Source organism: Erinaceus europaeus, chromosome 9 (assembly GCF_950295315.1).
Source record: "Erinaceus europaeus chromosome 9, mEriEur2.1, whole genome shotgun sequence".
NCBI classification, from domain to species: Eukaryota; Metazoa; Chordata; class Mammalia; order Eulipotyphla; family Erinaceidae; genus Erinaceus; species Erinaceus europaeus.
In genome coordinates, this window is record NC_080170.1 from 120320155 (window position 1) to 120340220 (window position 20066).

Consider the following 20066-nt stretch of genomic DNA (forward strand, 5'->3'; position numbering starts at 1 on the left):
GGTGGGGCTGGGGATTGAATCTGGGATCTCAGAGCCTCAGGCTTAAAAGGCTTTTGCAGAACCATTATGCTGTCTCCCCAGCCCTTTTACGTTTTTTTTTTTAAAGGACAAATGCAGACCATATTTAGTATTGGACTTTTAAAGTGCCAGAGTAGTTTATGTGTAAAATTCAGAGAACAGTTTATGTTGAAGTTCCTGCTACTTTTATTCTAGTTCACTTTAAATATAATGTAAAATCTATGTGTGGTCCCTCAATCACTCCAAAGCTAACCGTGTCAGACAAAGTAAGGACTACAAAAATTGGATAAGGGCAAGAGACTGGCACACTTTAATGTGTGCCACTACCAGGCCATCCTATCACCTGGGGCCCTAGTCAGGGATTCTTGGGATTCCTACACAGACATGATAGGCCTAGACCTCTAACAGGTCCCTCTCACCACGGTCACTGGTCATCTCCATCAGGAATAACATAATGGACCCCTTTGTGGGCCCCTATAGGGCCTTGCCCTCAATGTGGATCAACAATGGTAGGGAATGTTCCATTCTCTGAAGGGAGGTTGGACAACATACTCTACCTACTACCCAAGGAAGATGGGTCCTGAAATTAGTACAGCCTGGGGTGTTCCTAGCCGTGACCACAGAATGTGAGCTCAGACCTTCAGGGATGCAGAGGTCACACAGGCTCCTGTGCTGAATATGGGGCCCAGATCAGATCGATGGGGTTTACAGTTAACAATATTTATATACTTTCCCCATATTTGGGAGCTACTCTCTTCCCATATCCAGCTTTCCAGTCCTTTTTCCAACTATGCTACCATTTCCCCAGACAATAACCTGGGTCCACCTGCATGTTAGCTGTCAGGCTCAGGCAAAAACTAGTAAAGCCATGGGCCCCTTGGAATAGACCTAAAACAGACCTACCAGTTTTTCCCAGAAGGGGACCCCAAATGTTCATCTGCAATATTCTTGCATTTTGGTTCATGATTAATTAACAATTTGTTCTGCTTTATATCTTAACTCTTTTTCAGTTATCAGGTTCCAGATGCTACCATGATGCTAAACTGGCTTCCCTGGGCAGGCGACCTCACCATGTGTCTTGGAGCCCTGCCTCCCCAGGCTCCTGCCCCACTAGGGAGAGAGAGAGATAAACTGGGAGTATGGCTTAACTTGCCAACACTCACATTCAGTGGAGAAGCAATTACAGAAGCTAGATCTTCCATCTTCTGTACCCTACAATGATCCTGGGTCCATACTCCCAGAGAGATAAAGAATAGGAAAGCTATCAAGGGAGGGGATTGGATACGGAGTTCTGGGGGGTGGGAATTGTGTGGAAATGTATCCCTCTTATCCTATACCCCTGTCAATATTTCCATTTTATAAACAAACTTTAAAAAAAAAAAACTATTTGGGGGCGTATGGGCATTTTAGAAAAAGCAAGGAAATACTTCTCTTGCATTTTTTCCTTTTATGTTTTCTGTATATACTTGATTACCAGAAAAATCTTTCTTTTAAAAAAGAATAAAAGATTTTAGGGAGTCAGGTGGTAGCGCAGCGGGTTAAGCACAGGTGGCGCAAACACAAGGACTGGCACAAAGATCCCGGTTTGAGCCCCCGGCTCCCCACCTGCAGGGGAGTCGCTTCACAGGCGGTGAAGCAAGTGTGCAGGTGTCTTTCTCTTCCCCTCCTCTCTCCATTTCTCTCTGTCCTATCCAACAACAATGACATCAATAACAACAGTATTTTTTTTTTTTTAAAGCTGACACGATTACCTCCGATACTAATTCTAATTCTGAATTCCAAATCAAGGAATACAATTTTTTTTTTCCCTCCAGGGTTATTGCTGGGCTCGGTGCCTGCACCATGAATCCACTGCTCCTGGAGGCCATTTTTTTCCCCCTTTGCTGCCCTTGTTGTTGTAGCCTCCTTGTGGTTATTATTATTGCCATTGTTAATATTGTTCATTGTTGGATAGGACAGAGAGAAATGGAGAGAGGAGGGGAAGACAGAGAGGGGGAGAGAAAGATAGACACCTGCAGACTTGCTTCACCGCCTGTGAAGCGACTCCCCTGCAGGTGGGGAGCCGGGGGCTCAAACCGGGATCCAAACGCCGGTCCTTATGCTTTGCGCCACATGTGCTTAACCCACAGTGCCGCCGCCCGACCCCCCAATAACAACAGTATTAACTATAACAACAACAAAAACAAAACAGCTCCTTAGCTGTTAAAAAAAAAAAAATCAAGATTTTATTTATTTATTTATTTATGAGAAAGCTAGGAGGGAAGAGAAAGACTTCTGGTCTGCGGGGGATTGAACTTGGGACCTTATGCTTCATAGTCCAATGCTTTATCCATTGTGCCACCTCCTGGACCACAGATTTTCTTTCTTTATTTACATGACAAAGGGAAGAGGGAAACAGAACATCAAATTCAGAGACTCATGGTTCCCAATCCTATGTTCTAGCTGCTGCACTGTCTCAGGCCATAAGAAAATCTTTTTCAATGTGGAATTGCAGACTTTTTCCAGTATTGTCAAATGACACTCTTGTAGAAATAGTTTTCCAGAAGTGTTTCAAAGCACTTCTCTGCAAACATAGAAGTCACACAAAACCACAGCCATTGTATTCTTCTTCCTTTACTTGTTATGAACAGAAAGAAATTAAGAGGGGGAGGAAGAGACAGAGAGAGACACACAGAGAGAGACACTTGCAGTGCTTGCTTCACTGTTTGTGAAGCTTCCTCCATGCATGTGGGGAGTAGAGGCTTGAACCCGGGTCCCTGCACTCGGCAACATGTATGCTTAAGCAGGTGTGCCACTGCCCCGCCCTCCTGTTCCACTTCTTTTTAAGGACACTAATTTCTTGGCACTTAGAATTCAGCTGTTATTACAACACATCTGTACACTAAATACAAAATAAAAGCTCCATACCTTTGTATTTATCTGGCTCAGAGCACAAGCTTTGACTTGAACTTTCACATAATTATCCTCTATAACTGCAAGATTTTCCTAGAACCAAAATATAGCAAGTTAATCACATAGTCCTTTGAGAATGTGTCTTTATGCTGTATACATTTTCATACATCATCGAACAAAAGTATGAACACATTCCAAATCTTAGACCTAACTTAACGTGAAACCTACAGGAAATTATACAATAGTTTATCATCAGAAACAATGAAGGGGGCCACCTGGGTGGTAGCGAGGCAGGTGAAGTGCACATGGCGCAAAGCACAAGGACCAGCATAAGGATCCCAGTTTGAGGGGTCACTTCACGGGCGATGAAGCAGGTCTGTAGGTGTCTATTTTTCTCTCGCCCTCTCAACCTTCCCTCCTCTCTCCATCTCTCTCTGTCCTATCCAACAACTACTACAGTAATAACAAAAACAACATTGATAAACAACAAGGGCAACAAAAGGGAAAAAAATAGCCTCCAGGAGTGGTGGATTCGTAGTGCAGGCAATAACCCTGGAGGTAAAAAAAAAGAAAGAAAGAAAAAGAAACAATAAAGGAAGATTTTTGCAATGAAATCTTCTTTAGTTTATTTAGCCGTCAGGGGCATCAATCATAGACAGTTCAGCTAAGCCCGGCAGCATGAAATACTAAGACCATGGAGCCTGCGTACTGAATGTGCCAGCATGATGCCCTGAAGTTGTCTTTTCTTTTCTTTAAACAGAGACAGAGAGAAATTGAGAGGGGGAAGGGAAATAGAGAGACAGAGATACCTGCAGCCCTGCTTCACCACTTGAGAAGCTTTCCCCCTGCAGGTGGGGACCAGGGCCTTGAGCCTGTTTCCTTGTGCACTGTATGTGTGCTTAGCCAGGTGTGCCACTGCCTGGCCCCTGTCCTGAGGTTTTCTCTCAATAGTTTGCATTTTTTTCAAGACAGAGGGCAAGAGAGAGAGAGAGAGACAGAGAGACAGAGAGGGAGAGAGAGAGGAAACACAATAGGACTACTCTACTGCGTGGAAGCATTCCCTTTGCATGGTGCTCCCAAGAAGTGGTCAAGAGCTTGAACCTAGGTTCTCGCGCCTGGTAAAGCTCATATTTAGGGTGGGGCCAGGTGGTGGGGCAATTGGTTGAGTGCATATGACCCAATGTGCAAGGATGCAGCTTTGAGCCCCCAGTCCCCACCTACAGGGAAAACTTCACGAGTGGTGAAGCAGGTCTCTCTGTCTCTCCCTCTCTATCACGCCCCTACCCTCTCAATTTCTGGCTATCTCTATCCAATGAATAAATAACTAAATAAAGATAACTTAAATTTTTTTTTAAAAAGCTATTATTTGGGGTGGAGGCAAAAAATTCTGGTTGTAGGTATGATGTGGGATTATATCCCCATAATGATATAATCTTGTAAACCACTATTCAAATCGCTAATAAAAACTATAGTTGGCCAAGTGTATACTCTACTGGGTGAGTTATCTCTCAGCCTCCAAGAGGTAACTTTTTAAAAAAGTCACATGTCCATATTTTAAAAACATCCTCTTACTTTACACAAATGAAGCAATTCTGAAAAGCTAAGAAATCAGTTTGGAAAACAATGCTTTCTCAATTCTTTCATTTCACAACATGAGAGAAAGCATTGTAGACCTGCGGCTACCATCTGAAAGCTCACTTACAGGCAGTCCTTACCTGGTGACTGGGTTCTGTTTCTGAAACCTGGTCGACAGATAACATTTCCTTGTCAATAACAGGGGAGCTGCCCCTAACTGGTACCTCAGGCATAATGTACTGTACTGGTAGTGGAATTGTCAACCATTTCACCACCCTGAAGAGCTAAAAAGTCTACTGCAGCACTTTTACTTATCTATGTCGCTGGAATTTTGTGCCTGCACAATTTTACCACTCTTGGTGGACTAATTTTTCCCCCCAGATATAGGGAGAGAGAGAAAGAGAGAGAGAGAAAGAGAGAGAGGACACAGCACACTGCCCACCACCTGTGGGACTTCCCCTTTGTGCAGTGCTCACAGTGAGACGGCTTGAGCCCTGGGTGTATGGTCAACTGGGTCAGCTCTCTCCTGTTTCTTCTACTTATTTATTTTTAAAAAACATTTAAAATATTTATTTATTTTCCCTTTTGTTGCCCTTGTTTTTCATTGTTGTTGTAGTTATTATTATTGTTGTTATTGATGTCATCATTGTTAGATAGGACACAGAAACGGAGAGAGGAGGGGAAGACAGAGAGGGGGAGAGCAAGATAGACACTTGCAGACCTGCTTCACCACTTGTGCAGCAAATCTCTGGCAGGTGGGGAGCAGGGGGCTCGAACTAGGATCCTTACACCAGTCCTTGTGCTTTGTACCACCTGTGCTTAACCCTCTGCGCTACCGCCCAACTCCCTATTTATTTGTTTAACTTTATTGATTTTATTTGATAGGACATAGAAACTGGGGGGGGGGTAAAGACAGAGAGAGAGAGAGAGAGACCTGCAGCCCTGCTTCACCACTTGTGAAACCTCCCCCCTGAAGTTGGGGACTGGGGCCTTGAACCTGGGTCCTTGGGCACTCTAACATGTGCACTTAACAAGGTATGCCACCACCCGGCCCCCTCTTCTGTTTCCTGTAACACTTCTTTTAAAAGTCTAGTTATACCTCTGGTTGGGCTCAACGAATGATACTCAACACCTAAACAACTGGGAGAAAATCCAACATGATCAGATAAAGAAAGGACGACACAAGTTGGATAAGGGCAAGTGAGTGGCCCGCTTAGTAATGGCCTGTTTGGTCAACATCACACCATCTGATTGTCTGGGGCCCTAGTTAGGGAATCCTTGGATTCCTATACACATATGATGGGCCTTGACCTCTAAAGGGTCCCTCTCTCCCCTACCACTGGTCACTTCCATAAGGAAAACAGTGTCTTGTGGGCCCTCTCAGGACCTTGGCTCTACCATAAAGCAATGACGGTAGGGATAACCCAGTCTCTGAAGAGAGGCGGGGGTCTCCTGCCCTGCCACTTGAAAAAGTCTGGTCCTGAAATAAGTGCAGCCTGCAGTGTTCCTCAGATGTGACCATGAGCTATAAGCTCAGACCAATAGGGACTCAGAGGTCACCCAGGCTCTGGTGCTAAATATAAATATGCATTTACATATGGGCCCTGGAGCAGGTGGATGGAGGCAAATAGTTAATTTTAGCTACAATTTTTTTTTTTATAAGAATGGGAGCTACTCCCTTCCCTCATCCAACTTTCTAGCCCTTTTTTCCACTCTGACACCATTCTCTCAAACAATATTCTCATCCAGCCTCAGGCCAGCTACCAAACTCAAGCAAAACTACTAAAGCTGTATGCCCCCAGGAACATGCCTAAAATGGTTCTCCTAGCTTTCTTCTGCCCTAAAATCCCTAATCTCATCTGCTCTGACCCTACTTTCTGGTTCCTGTTCATTAACCATCTTGTCTCAACTTAGGTCATGTCACCTTCCAGACACCAAGTCACAGATGCTACCGTGACTGCATCCTGACTTCTCTGGGCAGACGACCTCACAAATGTGTCCTGGACCTTCGCATCTCCAGAGCTCTGGTCAACTAGGGAAAGACAGAAATGGGGTGTGGGTCGACCTGTCAACGCCCATGCTCAGCCAGAGAAGCAGCTACAGAAGCCAGAACTCCTACCTTCTGCTCCCGATAAACAACCTTGATCCAGACTCCCATTGGGGGAGAAGTGATAGGGTGAAGATAAGAGGACTCTGCTCTCCAGCCCCATCAGCACCCAGAGAGAGAGAAGGAAAAGGAGAGGGACATATGGAGGCAGTTGTGATGTCATGAGTGGTTTAGAGGGGAAGAGAAGGTTGAATCAGAAAAAGAAGTGGCAACTGTGTATAAATGTGGACAGATAGTTGTAGAGAAGGTGGTTGGCCCATGTCTACAACTTTAGGGGAACTGTGGTAGATAGCAGTGGGGAGAGTGAAGATTCAGAACTCTGGTGGTGGGAATGGTGTGGATTCAAACCTCTGTCAACATGTAATTCTGTAGTATAAAAATAAAAAAAATAAAAACTGGAAAAAATATATAGTCATACTACAAAAGGGACCCTCATTTTCACATTTCACAAAAAGAAATCTGAAGTTTCATCTAAGTAATTTATCATTTACTTCCACTCAAAGTTAACTTATAAAAGGTTATTTCAAAACTGGATCATGGGGCCCAGGAGGTGGTTGGAGAGTTGGACCCAATAGCTCAAGGTCCTAAGTTCATTCCCCAGCATCGAGTATACTTTCTCTGTTAATAAATAAACCTTAAAAAAAGAAAAAAAATACCAAAAATCTAGATAGCATAATGGTTATGCAAACAGACTCTCATGCCTGAGGCTCCAAAGTCCCAGGTTCAACCCCTGATACCAATATAAGGCAGAGTTGAACAATGCTCTGGTTAAAAAAAATAAAAATAAAAATCAGAAAACTGGAACATATCTGGAAAACATACCATCTTGATTCAATTACTATGTAATTTTTCTTACCCTTTCTTGAAATACAAATGTGATTTCTTCATTTGTAGAACTCTGCTGAAAATATAAGCCTTTCATAGTCACCTAAAAAGAAAAACAACACACACACACACACACACACACACACACACACACACACACACGGAAAAATATACATGAAAGAAACCAAGAAAATGTTTTTCAGACCAAATGAAAACAGTAATTTCTTGCAGAGGATAGAATGACAACCATAAATGCAGTCTTCAAATAAATTTATCTAAATAGATCTTTTTTTATATTTATTTATTTTCCCTTGTTTTTTTATTGTTGTTGCAATTGATGTCATCATTGTTAGATAGGACAGAGAGAAATGGAGAGAGGAGGGGAAGACAGAGAGGGGGAGAGAAAGATAGACACCTGCAGACCTGCTTCACAGCCTGTGAAGTGACTCCCCTGCAGGTGGGAAGCCAGGAGCTTGAACCAGGATCCTTACACAGCAAAGCACAGTCCTTGTGCTTTGCTCTACGTGCACTTAAACCGCTGTGCTACCGCCCGACTCTCAACAGATCTTGAAAGTGATCTAACGAGATTATGCAGCAATCTCTGGATACACAGGTTACTGTCTTAGTTTAACAGACTCAGAGTTTGACATTTTGCTACAGAGGAAAGTATGTGCTTAATTTTCCAATAAAAATATTAGATGTACTTGGGGAAAAAAAAAACTCTTCTAAGGGTCAGAGAAGTTTTTTTCTTTTTCTTTTGCCACCAGGGTTATAGCTGTGGTTTGATGTCAACACTGTGAATCTCCTGCTCCCTGTAGCCATTTGACACCCCCTTTCCTCCCCCCTAATATACTGGATGAGACAGAGAAAAATTGAGCAGTGGCAGGGGAGAAATAGATGGAGAAAGACACCTGCAGACCCTCTTCAAAGCTCATGAAGCTTCCCCGCTGCAGGTGGGAGTGCCGGCATGGTCCTCAAGCATGGTAGTATGTGCACTCAACCAGATGAATCATTTTGCCCAGCTCACTTTAAATTACCAAATGTATCATGCAAAGGGTTTTCAAAGACTTAAAAAAAAAACATTCAATAGGAAAAGGTGGACACCAAGACACTTACTGAGACTGTGTCTCCAGTTCTCTATATCAGTTTGTAAGCCTTTCTGAAATTTAAGACTTAATCCAGTATTCTATGGAGTTATTGGAGCATCTCGATATGCATCACAGTTGGTTTTCACAGTGACTGTATGGCAAGAGTAATTCTTTATTTCAGAACACGATTTAAGAGAAGTCTAATGTGCATGTAGGCAAGTATACAGATCAGTCTGAGTGTATGGTTTGCGGAATTTCACCGAGGATGGCCACCCACATGGGGAGCACACTGTCAGTAAGACTCCAGAAGCTCCTCTGCCCCCTTTTCTAGTCACTACCTCCCCTGCCAAAGATACTGAACATCTGGAGTTTTTCTGTTTGTTTGTTTTTGCCTCCAGGGTTATTGCTGGGGCTCTACAAATCCACTGCTCCTACAGGGTATTTCTTCCATTTTGTTGCCCTTGTTGTTATTGCCTGACAGGACAGACAGAAAATGAGAGAGGAAGGGAAGACAGAGACAGGGAGAGAAAGACACCTGGAGACTTGCCTCACCGCCTGTGGGGTGACCCCCTTGCAGGTGGGGTGCCGGGGGCTCTGCGCCATGTGCATTTAACCCACTGTGCTACCGCTGGGCCCCTAATGATCTTTGTCTGTTTTTGACCTGATATCTCACCCCGTTAGATCAGGATTCCTTCTCTCAAGATAATGTTTGTGAATTTTACCCAGGTTGTTGCCTCTTGCTGTATGTAGTTGATTCATTCTCATCGATATACTTGTAGTCTAATGGAAGAGGGGGTCACTACTTATCCTTTCCACTGGAGACATTTGATTATTTTATTTTCAATATATTTTTCAGAATTTTCTTTTTTTTTTGGGGGGAAGTATTATTGTTGCATTTAGTTTATGGATAATGGAACGGAATTTTAAAGAGGATAAGAAGGCACATAATTAGGGTCTCAGTACCAGCTGGGTTAGAGTTAGGACAAACTTCCCATCGCCTTTTTCAAAGTCATTATTCTTAACTGTTCTGTTTAATGGTTTTCCATTGAGCTACTAATATTAAATATATTCTTTAAAACTAGCATCCTGGGAGGTAGTACAGTGGGTCAAGCACACTTAATAGGAAGCACAAGGAATGGCATAAAGAACCTGGTTCGAACCCCCAGCTCCCCTGTAAAGCAGGCCTGCAGGTGTCTATCTTTCTCTTCCCCTCTATGGATTTCTCTCTGTCCTATCCAAGAACAACAGCAACAACAATAATAGCAACAACAAAATGAGAGAAGAAAAAAAAAGGCCTCCAGGAGCAGTGGATTCGTAGTGCAGGCACTGAGCCCCAATGATAACCCCGGAGGAAACAACAACACTAGAATCTCATGCCCTTTAGTAAAGGGTTCATCACATTAAGTATCTGATGATGGACCTGGCTATATAATTTATAGGGCCTAGTGCAAAAGGACAATGTGGAGAACTGTGTCCTAATACCATAAAGGCTTCAAGATGGTGACAGCAAAGAATTAAACGAAGCATGGTTCCTTCAGAGTGGGAGATGCAGTGGCTGAGCAGGGCCCGCAACCATGAAGCCTATGTGCTCGCTCTCAGTGGACCTACTGGGCTCATATAAAGGAGTTTTTGCTAAGTAGTTCAGTGATGGCTACAGCTCTTCTAGAAGTGATAGTCAGATGCTAGAGGAGAAATGTATACATCTACAAATGTTGTGATTTAGCAAGTATTAACAGTTCACATATAAAAACGGGGAGAGCCAGCTGTGGTAGGAATCCACCTGCCTCCACCGGTGAAAAATAAATGTAACCCCTTGCCCTCAAAAACAAAACAAAAAAACCAAACCAAAACAGACAGAGTGGTCCAGGAGGTGGTGCAGTGGATAAGGCATTGGATTCTCAAGCATAAGATCCAGAGTTCAATCCCTGGCAGGACACGTACCAGAATGATGTCTGCTTCTTTCACTCATTCTCTTTAATAAACAGAATATTTAAATAAAAAGTTTATAAAAAACAAATAAAAAGAGAGGGAGAGCTAGGTCAGATGATTAATTTTAAACTTTTGGTCCAATAGGGCGGGTGTGTGTTGTGTGGTAGGAAAGAAGAGATATGGCAGCTGTTTAGTCCCTATGATATTAAATCTGACCTCTTCAGCATAGCTTTCAAAGTTGTATAAAATGCATAAATGCATCCCACTGCCCCAAACTATATCCTACTCCTCCGGGGACTCCAGATGTTGCTTGTTGTCTGAGTCTGTGTGCTATTAACCCTACAGATTCTGCAAAGTAAATAAAGCAGAGTCCCACTCCCTCTTGGAAATCACCTCCCAGTGAAACTCAGTGCACCCGTCTGTTCTACACCTCTAGATTTCGCATTTTCAGTCTCCTCTTTTAGTGGCAAACTGGTGGGTTTTCCCAGCTACTGTTTGGGAGAGTCACTATCCGACAGTACTGAATAAAGCTTTGGTCCTACTTAGTCTGGAATTCTGAGTTGTCTTTTTGAGAAATGGAACTACTGCATGTCAATTTCATTCTACGGCTTCTCCCTTTGTAAATCTGGAAGGCATTCTTTGCTCTGCCTATCACATTCCACATACAGCACACCTCCCAATGCACCCCAGTTTCAAAGACTCTAAGAAGAGTTCTGTTTGTGACCAGAATACTCCTTAAAGCAGATATTAAATGTATAATGATACCAACGGCTTTATTCAGACCACTCTAAATAATTCTTTCATTCAGGCTGATAGAATAATGTCTAGGAGACTGGGCAGTAGTGCACCAGGTTAAGTGCACATAGTACGAAGCACAAGGATCTCGGTTCGAGCCCCAAGCTCCCCACCTGCAGGGGGGTCACTTCACAAGCGGTAAAGTAGCTATCTCTCCCTACTCCTCTCTATCTTTCCCTCCCCTCTCAATTTCTCTCTGTCCTATGCTAAAAAATAAAGAAAAAAAAAGGCCACCAAGAGTGGTGGTTTTGGTAGTACCAGCACTGAGGCCCAGTGATAACCCTGGAGGCAATAAAAAAAAGTAAAACAAAAAAAAGTCTAGTCGATAAAGAAACTGTGTGAGAATAACTATATATATATATGTATATATGTATATATATGTGTGTACATATACATATATATAATTTTACATGAGTGGCTAGAAGAAAATTAAGGAAAAATATCTTTTGCAGCCACCCTCTCAAATAAATAGCAAATCCTTAACACCAAGACAATGGCTGAAAGGATGGAATTCAAGGTCTGAATAGCTTCTTGGGCAATGGAACACTTGTCTTTCTCTTCTCCCCTCTGTCTTCCCCTCCTCTCTCCATTTCTCTCTGTCCTATCCAACAACGACATCAATAACAATAATAATAATACTAATAACCACAACAACGATAAAACAACAAAGGCAACAAAAAAGGAAAAAAAAATTGCTTTCAGGAGCAGTGAATTTGTATTCGTGGTGCAGGTACTGAGCCCCAGCAAATAACTCTGGAGGCAAAAAATAAATAAAAAATAAAAAATCTAAAAAAAAAAAAAAGGCTAATATGCTCTGTAAAAAGCATAAAGATTTCAGCCTGGGAGGTGACTCAGCAGCTAAAGAATCGGACTTAAAAGATGGGAGTTTTAAGTTTGGTCATTGCAATCAGACATGCTATAGAGATGCTCTAGTTCTCCCTCTTTCTGGTTATCTCTCTCTAATGAATAAGGACACACAAAAAGCATTAAGTTGGGAGTCGGGCGGTGGCGCAGTGGGTTGAGCGCATGTGGCGCAAAGCGCAAGGACCGGCATAAGGATCCCAATTGGCGCCCCGGGCTCCCCACCTGCAGGGGAGTCGCTTCACAGGCGGTGAAGCAGGTCTGCAGGTGTCTGTCTTTCTCTCCCCCTCTCTGTCTTCCCCATCTCTCTCCATTTCTCTCTGTCCTATCCAACAACGACGACATCAATAGCTACAACAATAAAACAGGGAACAAAGGGGAATAAATAAATAAATAAATATTGTAGAAAAATCGATGGGAAGAAACTCCCAATGGCTTCTCATTAGCTCTAGCAGCAACCGAACTCTACTTGCTCTGCTACATTTAATCCCCTCGGAAGCTCATCAGTTACTAATTATAAATAAAACCTCTACCGACCATTCTTCACCTACACGTGCAGTATGAGACTGACCTCAAAACTAAGTGCCATCAAACTAGTCTCCTTCCCTTCCTCAGGTGTCTGCAGCCGGGAAAGCAACCCCAAGTCAAGGCTCTTAGGACTCCTCCTCTGGAGTAAGCTGCCGACCACAAAGCCTCCCTTTTCTTTCTGATGTGCTGGCTGACCAGCTCCTTTCTGGCTTTGGCGGCCCACATATGATGTGTGGTCTCACTGCAAAGCTTCAGGTCGGGTCCTGGCTTCATTACTTTTCCTCCTCCCATTGTGTGTCACTTAATGGACAACTTAATTTCTGAGAGTGCAAGTTCTTCCGACAGGTTCAAATTTTGATTATTCCCTGACACAAACTCCTTATATATATATATATATATATATATATATATATATATACACATATATATGTATATATATATTGTCTTTCTGGATTAAGTTGGTTCTAACCTACTCTCATTTTATTTTTCTTTTCTTCTTCTTCTTTCTTTATTTTTTGACTCCAGAGTTATTGCTGGGGCTTGGTGCCAGCACTATAAATTCACTGCCCCTTGAGACCATTTTTCTCCATAGAGAGAAATTGAGAGAGGAAGGGGAGATAGAAAGAGTTGTCTGGGAAGTGGTGCAGTGATAAAGCTTTGGACTCTCAAGCATGAAGTCCTGAGTTCAATCCCTGGCAGCACATGTGCCAGAGTGATGTCTGGTTCTTTCTCTCTCCTCCTAGCTTTCTCATTAATGAATAAAATAATAATAATAAAAAAGATAGAAGGAGTCAGGCGGTAGTGCAGCAGGTTAAGCGCATGTGGGGCCAAGTGCAAGGACCTGCGTAAGAATCCTGGTTGGAGCCCCCGGCTCCCCACCTGCAGGGGAGTCGCTTCACAGGCGGTGAAGCAGGTTTGCAGGTGTCTGTCTTTCTCTCCCCCTCTGTCTTCCCCTCCTCTCTCCATTTCTCACTGTCTATCCAACAATGACGACATCAAGAACAACAATAACTACAACAATAAAATAACAAGCCCATGTTCAGCGGGGAAGCAATTACAGAAGCCAGACCTTCTACCTTCTGCAACCTTCAATGACCCTGGGTCCATGCTCCCAGAGGGCTAGAGAATGGGAAAGCTTTCATGGGAGGGGGTGGGTTATGGAGATTGGGTGGTGGGAATTGTGTGGAGTTGTACCCCTCCTACCTTATGTTTTTGTTCATTAATCCTTTCTTAAATAAAAAATAAAAAAAGAATAAAATAAATAAAATGTCTTATTAAAAAAAATAAAATAAAATAACAAGGGCAACAAAAGGAGATAAACAAATATTTTTTAAAAATTAAAAAGAAATAAAGATAGATAGGTAGGTAGATAGAGAGCTGCAGATTTGCTTCACCGGTTGTGAAGTGTCCTCCCTGCTGGTGGGGAGCCAGGGGCTTGAACCCGGACCCTCGCACATGTACTTGTGTTTACTCCTTTGTGCGCTTAACAGGGTGTGCCACTGCCTGGCTTTCTCCTACCTTCATTTACCTTACTTTAAGGGAAGCCCAGCTATACTGTGAAGAAATTAGGTGACAGAATAAACTAGGTGACATCAACTCTGAAAGATGACTTTTCATGTCGGGACCAGTGCACTGATAATTCTTCACTGACATTGCAGAAGTGTCAGAATATTAAGTTCTGACAATGTTCTCTGTCATCTGTGACATTTGCTGTACACTGCTACTCATCAGTTCAAAGAAATGTACTAAATGATGATGTGCCCAAACACCTGGTTAAAAGTCATGGTCAGAATGGGCTGGGGAGACAGCATAGTGGCTGTGCAAAAGATTTTTTTAAAAAAATATTTACTTTATTCCCTTTTGTTGCCCTTGTTGTTTTATTGCTGTAGTTATTATTGATGTCGTTGTTGTTGGATAGGACAGAGAGAAATGGAGAGAGGAGGGGAAGACAGAGAGGGAGAGAAAGACAGAGACCTGCAGACCTGCTTCACCGCCTGTGAAGCGACTCCCCTGCAGGTGGGGAGCCAGGGGCTTGAACCGGGATCCTTATGCGGGTCCTTGCATTGCGCCACGTGCGCTTAATCCGCTGCGCTACTGCCCGACTCCCCACAAAAGACTTTTAGTCACCAGCACCACTGTAAGTCAGAGCTGAGCAGTGCTCTGGTGTTGGTCTCTCTAGCAAAAATTAAATAATTAATTAATTAAAGAAATTTCTTTATTGTTCTTTATTCATTTATTGGCTAGAGACAGCCAGAAATCGAGAGGGAAGGGGGAGCTAAAGAGGGAGAGAGACAGAGAGACGCCTGCAGCCCTGCATCACCACTTGCAAGGCATTCCCCCTGCAGGTGGGGACCAGAAGCTCGAACCTGTGTCCTTGTGCATTGTAACATGTGCGCTCAACCAGGTGCACCACCACCTGGCCCCTAAAAGGAATTTAAAGAAAAGGAAAACTACGGGGAAAAAAAAAAAAAAAGAAAGCTGTTATTCTCTGCCGGTAGCGCAGTGGGTTAAGCGCTTGTGGCTCAAAGCACAAGGACCAAGGTAAGGATCCCAGTTCCAGCCCCCGGCTCCCCACCTGCAGGGGAGTCTCTTCACAGGCCGTGAAGCAGGTCTGCAGGTGTCTGTCTTTCTCTCCCCTCTTTGTCTTCCCCTCCCCTCTCCATTTCTCTGTCCTATCCAACGACGACATCAATAGCAACAATAACTACAACAATAAAAAAAAGGGCGACAAAAGGGAAAATAAATAATATATATATAAAAAGAAAGCTGTTACTCTAAAGTGTAGCCAATCCAGTCCCAAACATTTCTATTTGATATAATGTATGTTTCAAGCAGAAGCAAGAAGAACCAGAAACAAGTGTTTGCCTGGAGAGATCATACTGTCTGAGCAACAAGTCCTTCTTCAATGTGTCTAGAACAAGGCTCCCGACAACAAGACTTTAAAAAAAAAAAAATTATTAATGAGAGGGATAGGAGAGAGAACCAGACATCACTCTGGTACATGTGCTGCTGGAGACTGAACTCAGAATCTCATGCTTGAGAGTCCAATGCTTTATCCACTGTGCCACTCCCCAGGACCTTTTCTTTAAATTTATTTATTTACTTGATAGTAGACAGAGAGAAATTGAGAGGGGAGCGGGAGATGAGGAGAGAGAGAGCCACCAGCAGGACCGTTTCACTGCAAGTGAAGCTTCCCCCCACCCCTGCAGGTGGGGACTGGGGGACTGGGCATGGGTCTGTGTGCGCTCCACCTGGTGCTTCCACTGCCTGGCCACCGGGTCTCTAAACATTTCTGATGAGCTGTTCAGCCTTAAAGAGAATTTAATTTGTTACTATTTGTAGCATGGCTTTTATGGTCCAGCAGGTGGCGCAGGAGGTCCAGCACTGGACTCTCACGCATGCGCTCCTGAGCCGCATAGGTAGCCTCCTATGTACTATGATGCTCTGCTTCTTTCTCTCCCTCTCCAATAATCACTAAATAACAACTCTTTAAAAACAGCGGGGGCCGGGCGAGGGTGCATCGGGTTAAGCACACATACCACCATGCACAAGGATCCAGGTGTGAGCCCCGGTTTCCACCTGCAGGGAGGGTGCTTCATGAGCGGTGAAGCAGGTCTGCAGGTGTCTATCTTCCCTTCTTCATTTCTTTCTGTGCTGTCAAAAGCCAAGTAGAAAAAAACAAACAAACAAAAAAAAAGACTGCTGCCAGGAGCAGTGGATTCGTAGTGCCGGCACCAAGCCCCAGCATTGATCCTGGTGGCAGTAAAATACAATAGTTTGCACATGCATAACATTTCCACAGAACAATTCAGCCCCGCTAGGTCCTCCTCTGCCATCGTGTTCCAGGACCTGAACCCTCCCCCCACCCCAGAGTCTTTTACTTTGGTGCAATACACCAACTCCAGTCCAAGTTCTGCTTAGTGTTTTCCCTACTGATCTTTTTCAGCTTGTGTCTATGAGTAAAATCATCCCATATTCATCTTTTTGTTTCTGACTTACTTATCTCACTTCACATGATTCTTTCAAGCTCCATTCAAGATGGGGTAAAGAAGGTGAATTCACCATTCTTAACAGATTACAATCCACCAATAAAGAAGTAAAAAAAAATAACCCTAGTGACATTAAAAGAATAAATAAAAGGGCTGGGGAGACAGTACAGTGGTTATCCAAAAGCCTTCTAAGTCTGAGGTCCCAGGTTCAATCCCCAGCACAAACGTAAGCCAGTACTGAGCAGCGTTCTGGTCTCTCTCTTTCCCTCTGTATCTATTCTTTCTCATTTAAAATAAAATAAAAATATTTTAAAAATAAAAACAAACAATAGCAACAACTAAAAAAACTGGGGTCTGGCAGTAGCACAACCAGTTGAGTACATGTTACCATGTGCAAGAACCCAGGTTCAAGTCCCTGAAAGGGGGAGGCTTCACAAGCAGTGAAGCAGTGCTGCAGGTCTCTCTCTCTCTCTCTCTCTCTCTCTCCCTATTTCCCTCTTCTTGATTACTATTTCTATCCAAATATATAATATTTTTGTTGCCCTTGTTGTTTTGTTGTAGTTATTATTGTTGTTCTTGATGTCATCGTTGTTCGATAGGACAGAGAGAAATGGAGAGAGGAGGGGAAGACAAGAGAGAGGGAGAGAAAGACAGACACCTGCAGACCTGCTTCACCGCTTATGAAGCGACTCTCCTACAGGTGGGGAGCCGGGGGCCCAAACCGGGATCCTTAGGCCAGTCCGTGAGATTTGTGCCACGTGCACTTAACCCACTATGCTACTGCCCGACTACATATATATATATATATTGTTTGTTTTACTAGAGCACTGCTCAGCTCTGGTTTACGGTGGTGAGGGGGACTGAACCTGAGACCTTGAAGCCTCAGGCATAAGAATCTCTTTGCGTAACTATTATGTGATCTCCCTGCCCCAAATATTTTAAGCAATGAAACACACACACACACACACCTTTTTCATTTAGGATTTCTTCCTGGAGAGTTTTTTGCTAACTACTCCAGGGCATGGTAATTACATCAGTGATGGCAAATGTCCACTGCAGTCACTATTCGACATTGGGCCATTTAATGGAATTCATGATAATTCTGAGTTGGGGGGGGTCATATTTTCCCATATTGTAGCACCAGGAAACAATGAAGTCAGGAGCGTGATGAATGAGCTTACCCTGAATGCCAGCTTAATGCTGAGGCGGTGCAGACTGTGGGGAGAAGATAGCACTTGGGGCGTCCTCCTCAGTCTGTATGGCACCCCTCTTCTCCAAAGGATCCGGCCCGTCTTACTTCCCACCAGCTATCATCACGGTTTGTAAATGTTTAGGATCTGTCTTTAACTTTTTTAGTTATTTATTTATTTTGAGTAGAGAGAAACTGAGAGGGATGGGGGAGGCAGAGTAGGAGAGACATGCAGCACTGCTCGTGAGGCTTTCCCACTGCAGGACGGGACTGGGGGCTTGAGCCTGGGTCCTTGAACACTGTAATATGTGTGTCCAACCGGGTGTGCCACCACGTAGCCCCTCCCTATGGGATCTTCAGAAATCAAATCTTGCTGTAATGGGAAACTGAAAAGAAATACTTATTTCCTAAGTGATAGTGTCGCATGAGAGAAAGTCAGAACGGTGCCCTGTGAGTCGAGGAATGAAGGAAGGACTGAACTGGCAAGTCAGGCAAGCAAAGCTGTGCTCTGGCTGCTGCGCTATTTGCCTGCCCACAGGAATTGCAATTTTAGTTAAATAACTCACTAAATACTATGTATATTTTATTAACTAATTGACAACTAAGGAAAATATTCCAAGATGAATATTTACTGTAATCTATAAAGTAAAACAGATTAAATTTTATACAAAGCTAATTGATGTCGTCGTTAGATAGGACAGAGAGAAATGGAGAGAGGAGGGGAAGACAGAGAGGGGGAGAGAAAGACAGACACCTGCAGACCTGCTTCACCACCTGTGAAGTGAGACTCCCCCGCAGGTGGGGAGCCGGGGGCTCGAACCGGGATCCTAGTGCTGGTTCTTGGCTTTGTGCCACCTGTGGTTAACCCGCTGCACCACCGCCAGACTCCCAAGAAAAGAATTCTTAAGTTTTGTCATCTTTATTCAAGGAGATACACAGATCAATGAAGACACACTGCTGGGAAACAGTACTGGTGCAGAGCTTTAAAGAATCTGAGAGTTTGAACAACTTCTTTAATCTAGAATTTTCTCAGTGCACAGCATGGATACTTGTAAAGCCAAACATATCTCACTGGAGCTGGCGAGCAATCTGAGCTTTCATGGAGACCCTTCTGTTCAGATGGTAACATCCCTGCCATGATGTAGAACACAGGTGTCAGTGAAGTGCAAAGCATGGTAAGCAGTGCTTGAGGGATAGGATTTAGATGACGCAGCTCACCTTAGTGTGAACTTCAGCTCCTGCTACTTACTCGGTTACCTGATTTTAGGCTGTGGTTTTTGGTTTTTAATTGCCACCATGGTTATCGCTTGGGCTTGGTGCCAGCACTACAAATCCACCGTTACCAGCAGCTATTTTTCCAGTTTTTCCTCATTATTATTATTATTTTTAATTTGCTAAGACAGAGAAGTTGAGAATGGAGGAGGAGACAGAGAAAGAGACAGACACTCGAAGTACTTGCTTCACAGTGCATGAAGCATCCCCCTTGCAGTTAGGGAGCTGGGGCTTGAACCCTCGGTCCTTGAGCATGGCAATGTATGTGCTCAGCTGTGTGTACCACCGCCTGTCCCTTGACTCTGGGACCTTTAATCCTATCCCTGCTATGTGGATCTGTAAAACAGGGGTGGTAGTAGTAACTGTAAAAGGTGGCTGTAATTTGGGTGGGGGAGATAGCATAATGGTTAGGCAAAAAAAAAAAAAAAAAAAAAAAAACCTTTCATGCCTGAGGGTCAAAGCTCCAGGTTCACTCCCCAATACCAGTGCTGAACAGTGTTATGGTAAAAACTCACACACCGGGGGGTCGGGTGGTGGCGCAATGTGTTAAGCGCACATGGCACAAAGCATAAGGACCCACATAAGGATCCAGGTTTGAGCCCCCGGCTCCCCACCTGCAGGGGAGTCGCTTCACAGGCGGTGAAGCAGGTCTGCAGGTGTCTGTCTTTCTCTCCCCCTCTCTGTCTCCTCCTCCTCTCTCCATTTCTCTCTGTCCTATCCAACAACGACAACATCAATAACAGCAACAATAACAACTACAACAACAATAAAAAAAACAAGGGCAACAAAAGGGAAAAATAAATAACAAAACAAAACAACAAAAAAACACACACCCACAGCTGGAAGGATTATGCTCAGTACAATGCCTGGCACAAACATAAGCATTCAATACACATAGGCTGTTTTAACTAATTCTGTAAATGGTGCAGAGAAACTATGCCAGGAGTTTCAAAGCCCATCTTTGGTTTGGCCAGGTACAACTGGAGCTTTCACACCTT

General features: G+C 43.6%; 1 protein-coding gene across 2 annotated transcripts in view; it reads right to left on the minus strand.

Annotated features, from left to right (window-relative positions):
- CRYZL1 (crystallin zeta like 1) overlaps positions 1–20066 on the minus strand; it is a 46250-nt gene that overhangs the window by 24993 nt on the left and 1191 nt on the right. For both annotated transcript variants that reach the window (XM_060198658.1, XM_060198660.1), the window contains exons 2-3: positions 7449–7520; positions 2926–3003 (exon numbers count right to left, since the gene is read on the minus strand). In XM_060198658.1, coding sequence (XP_060054641.1) covers positions 2926–3003; positions 7449–7514 — 144 coding nt within the window. In that variant the 5' untranslated portion in view covers positions 7515–7520. The remainder of the gene's footprint in view (positions 1–2925; positions 3004–7448; positions 7521–20066) is intronic.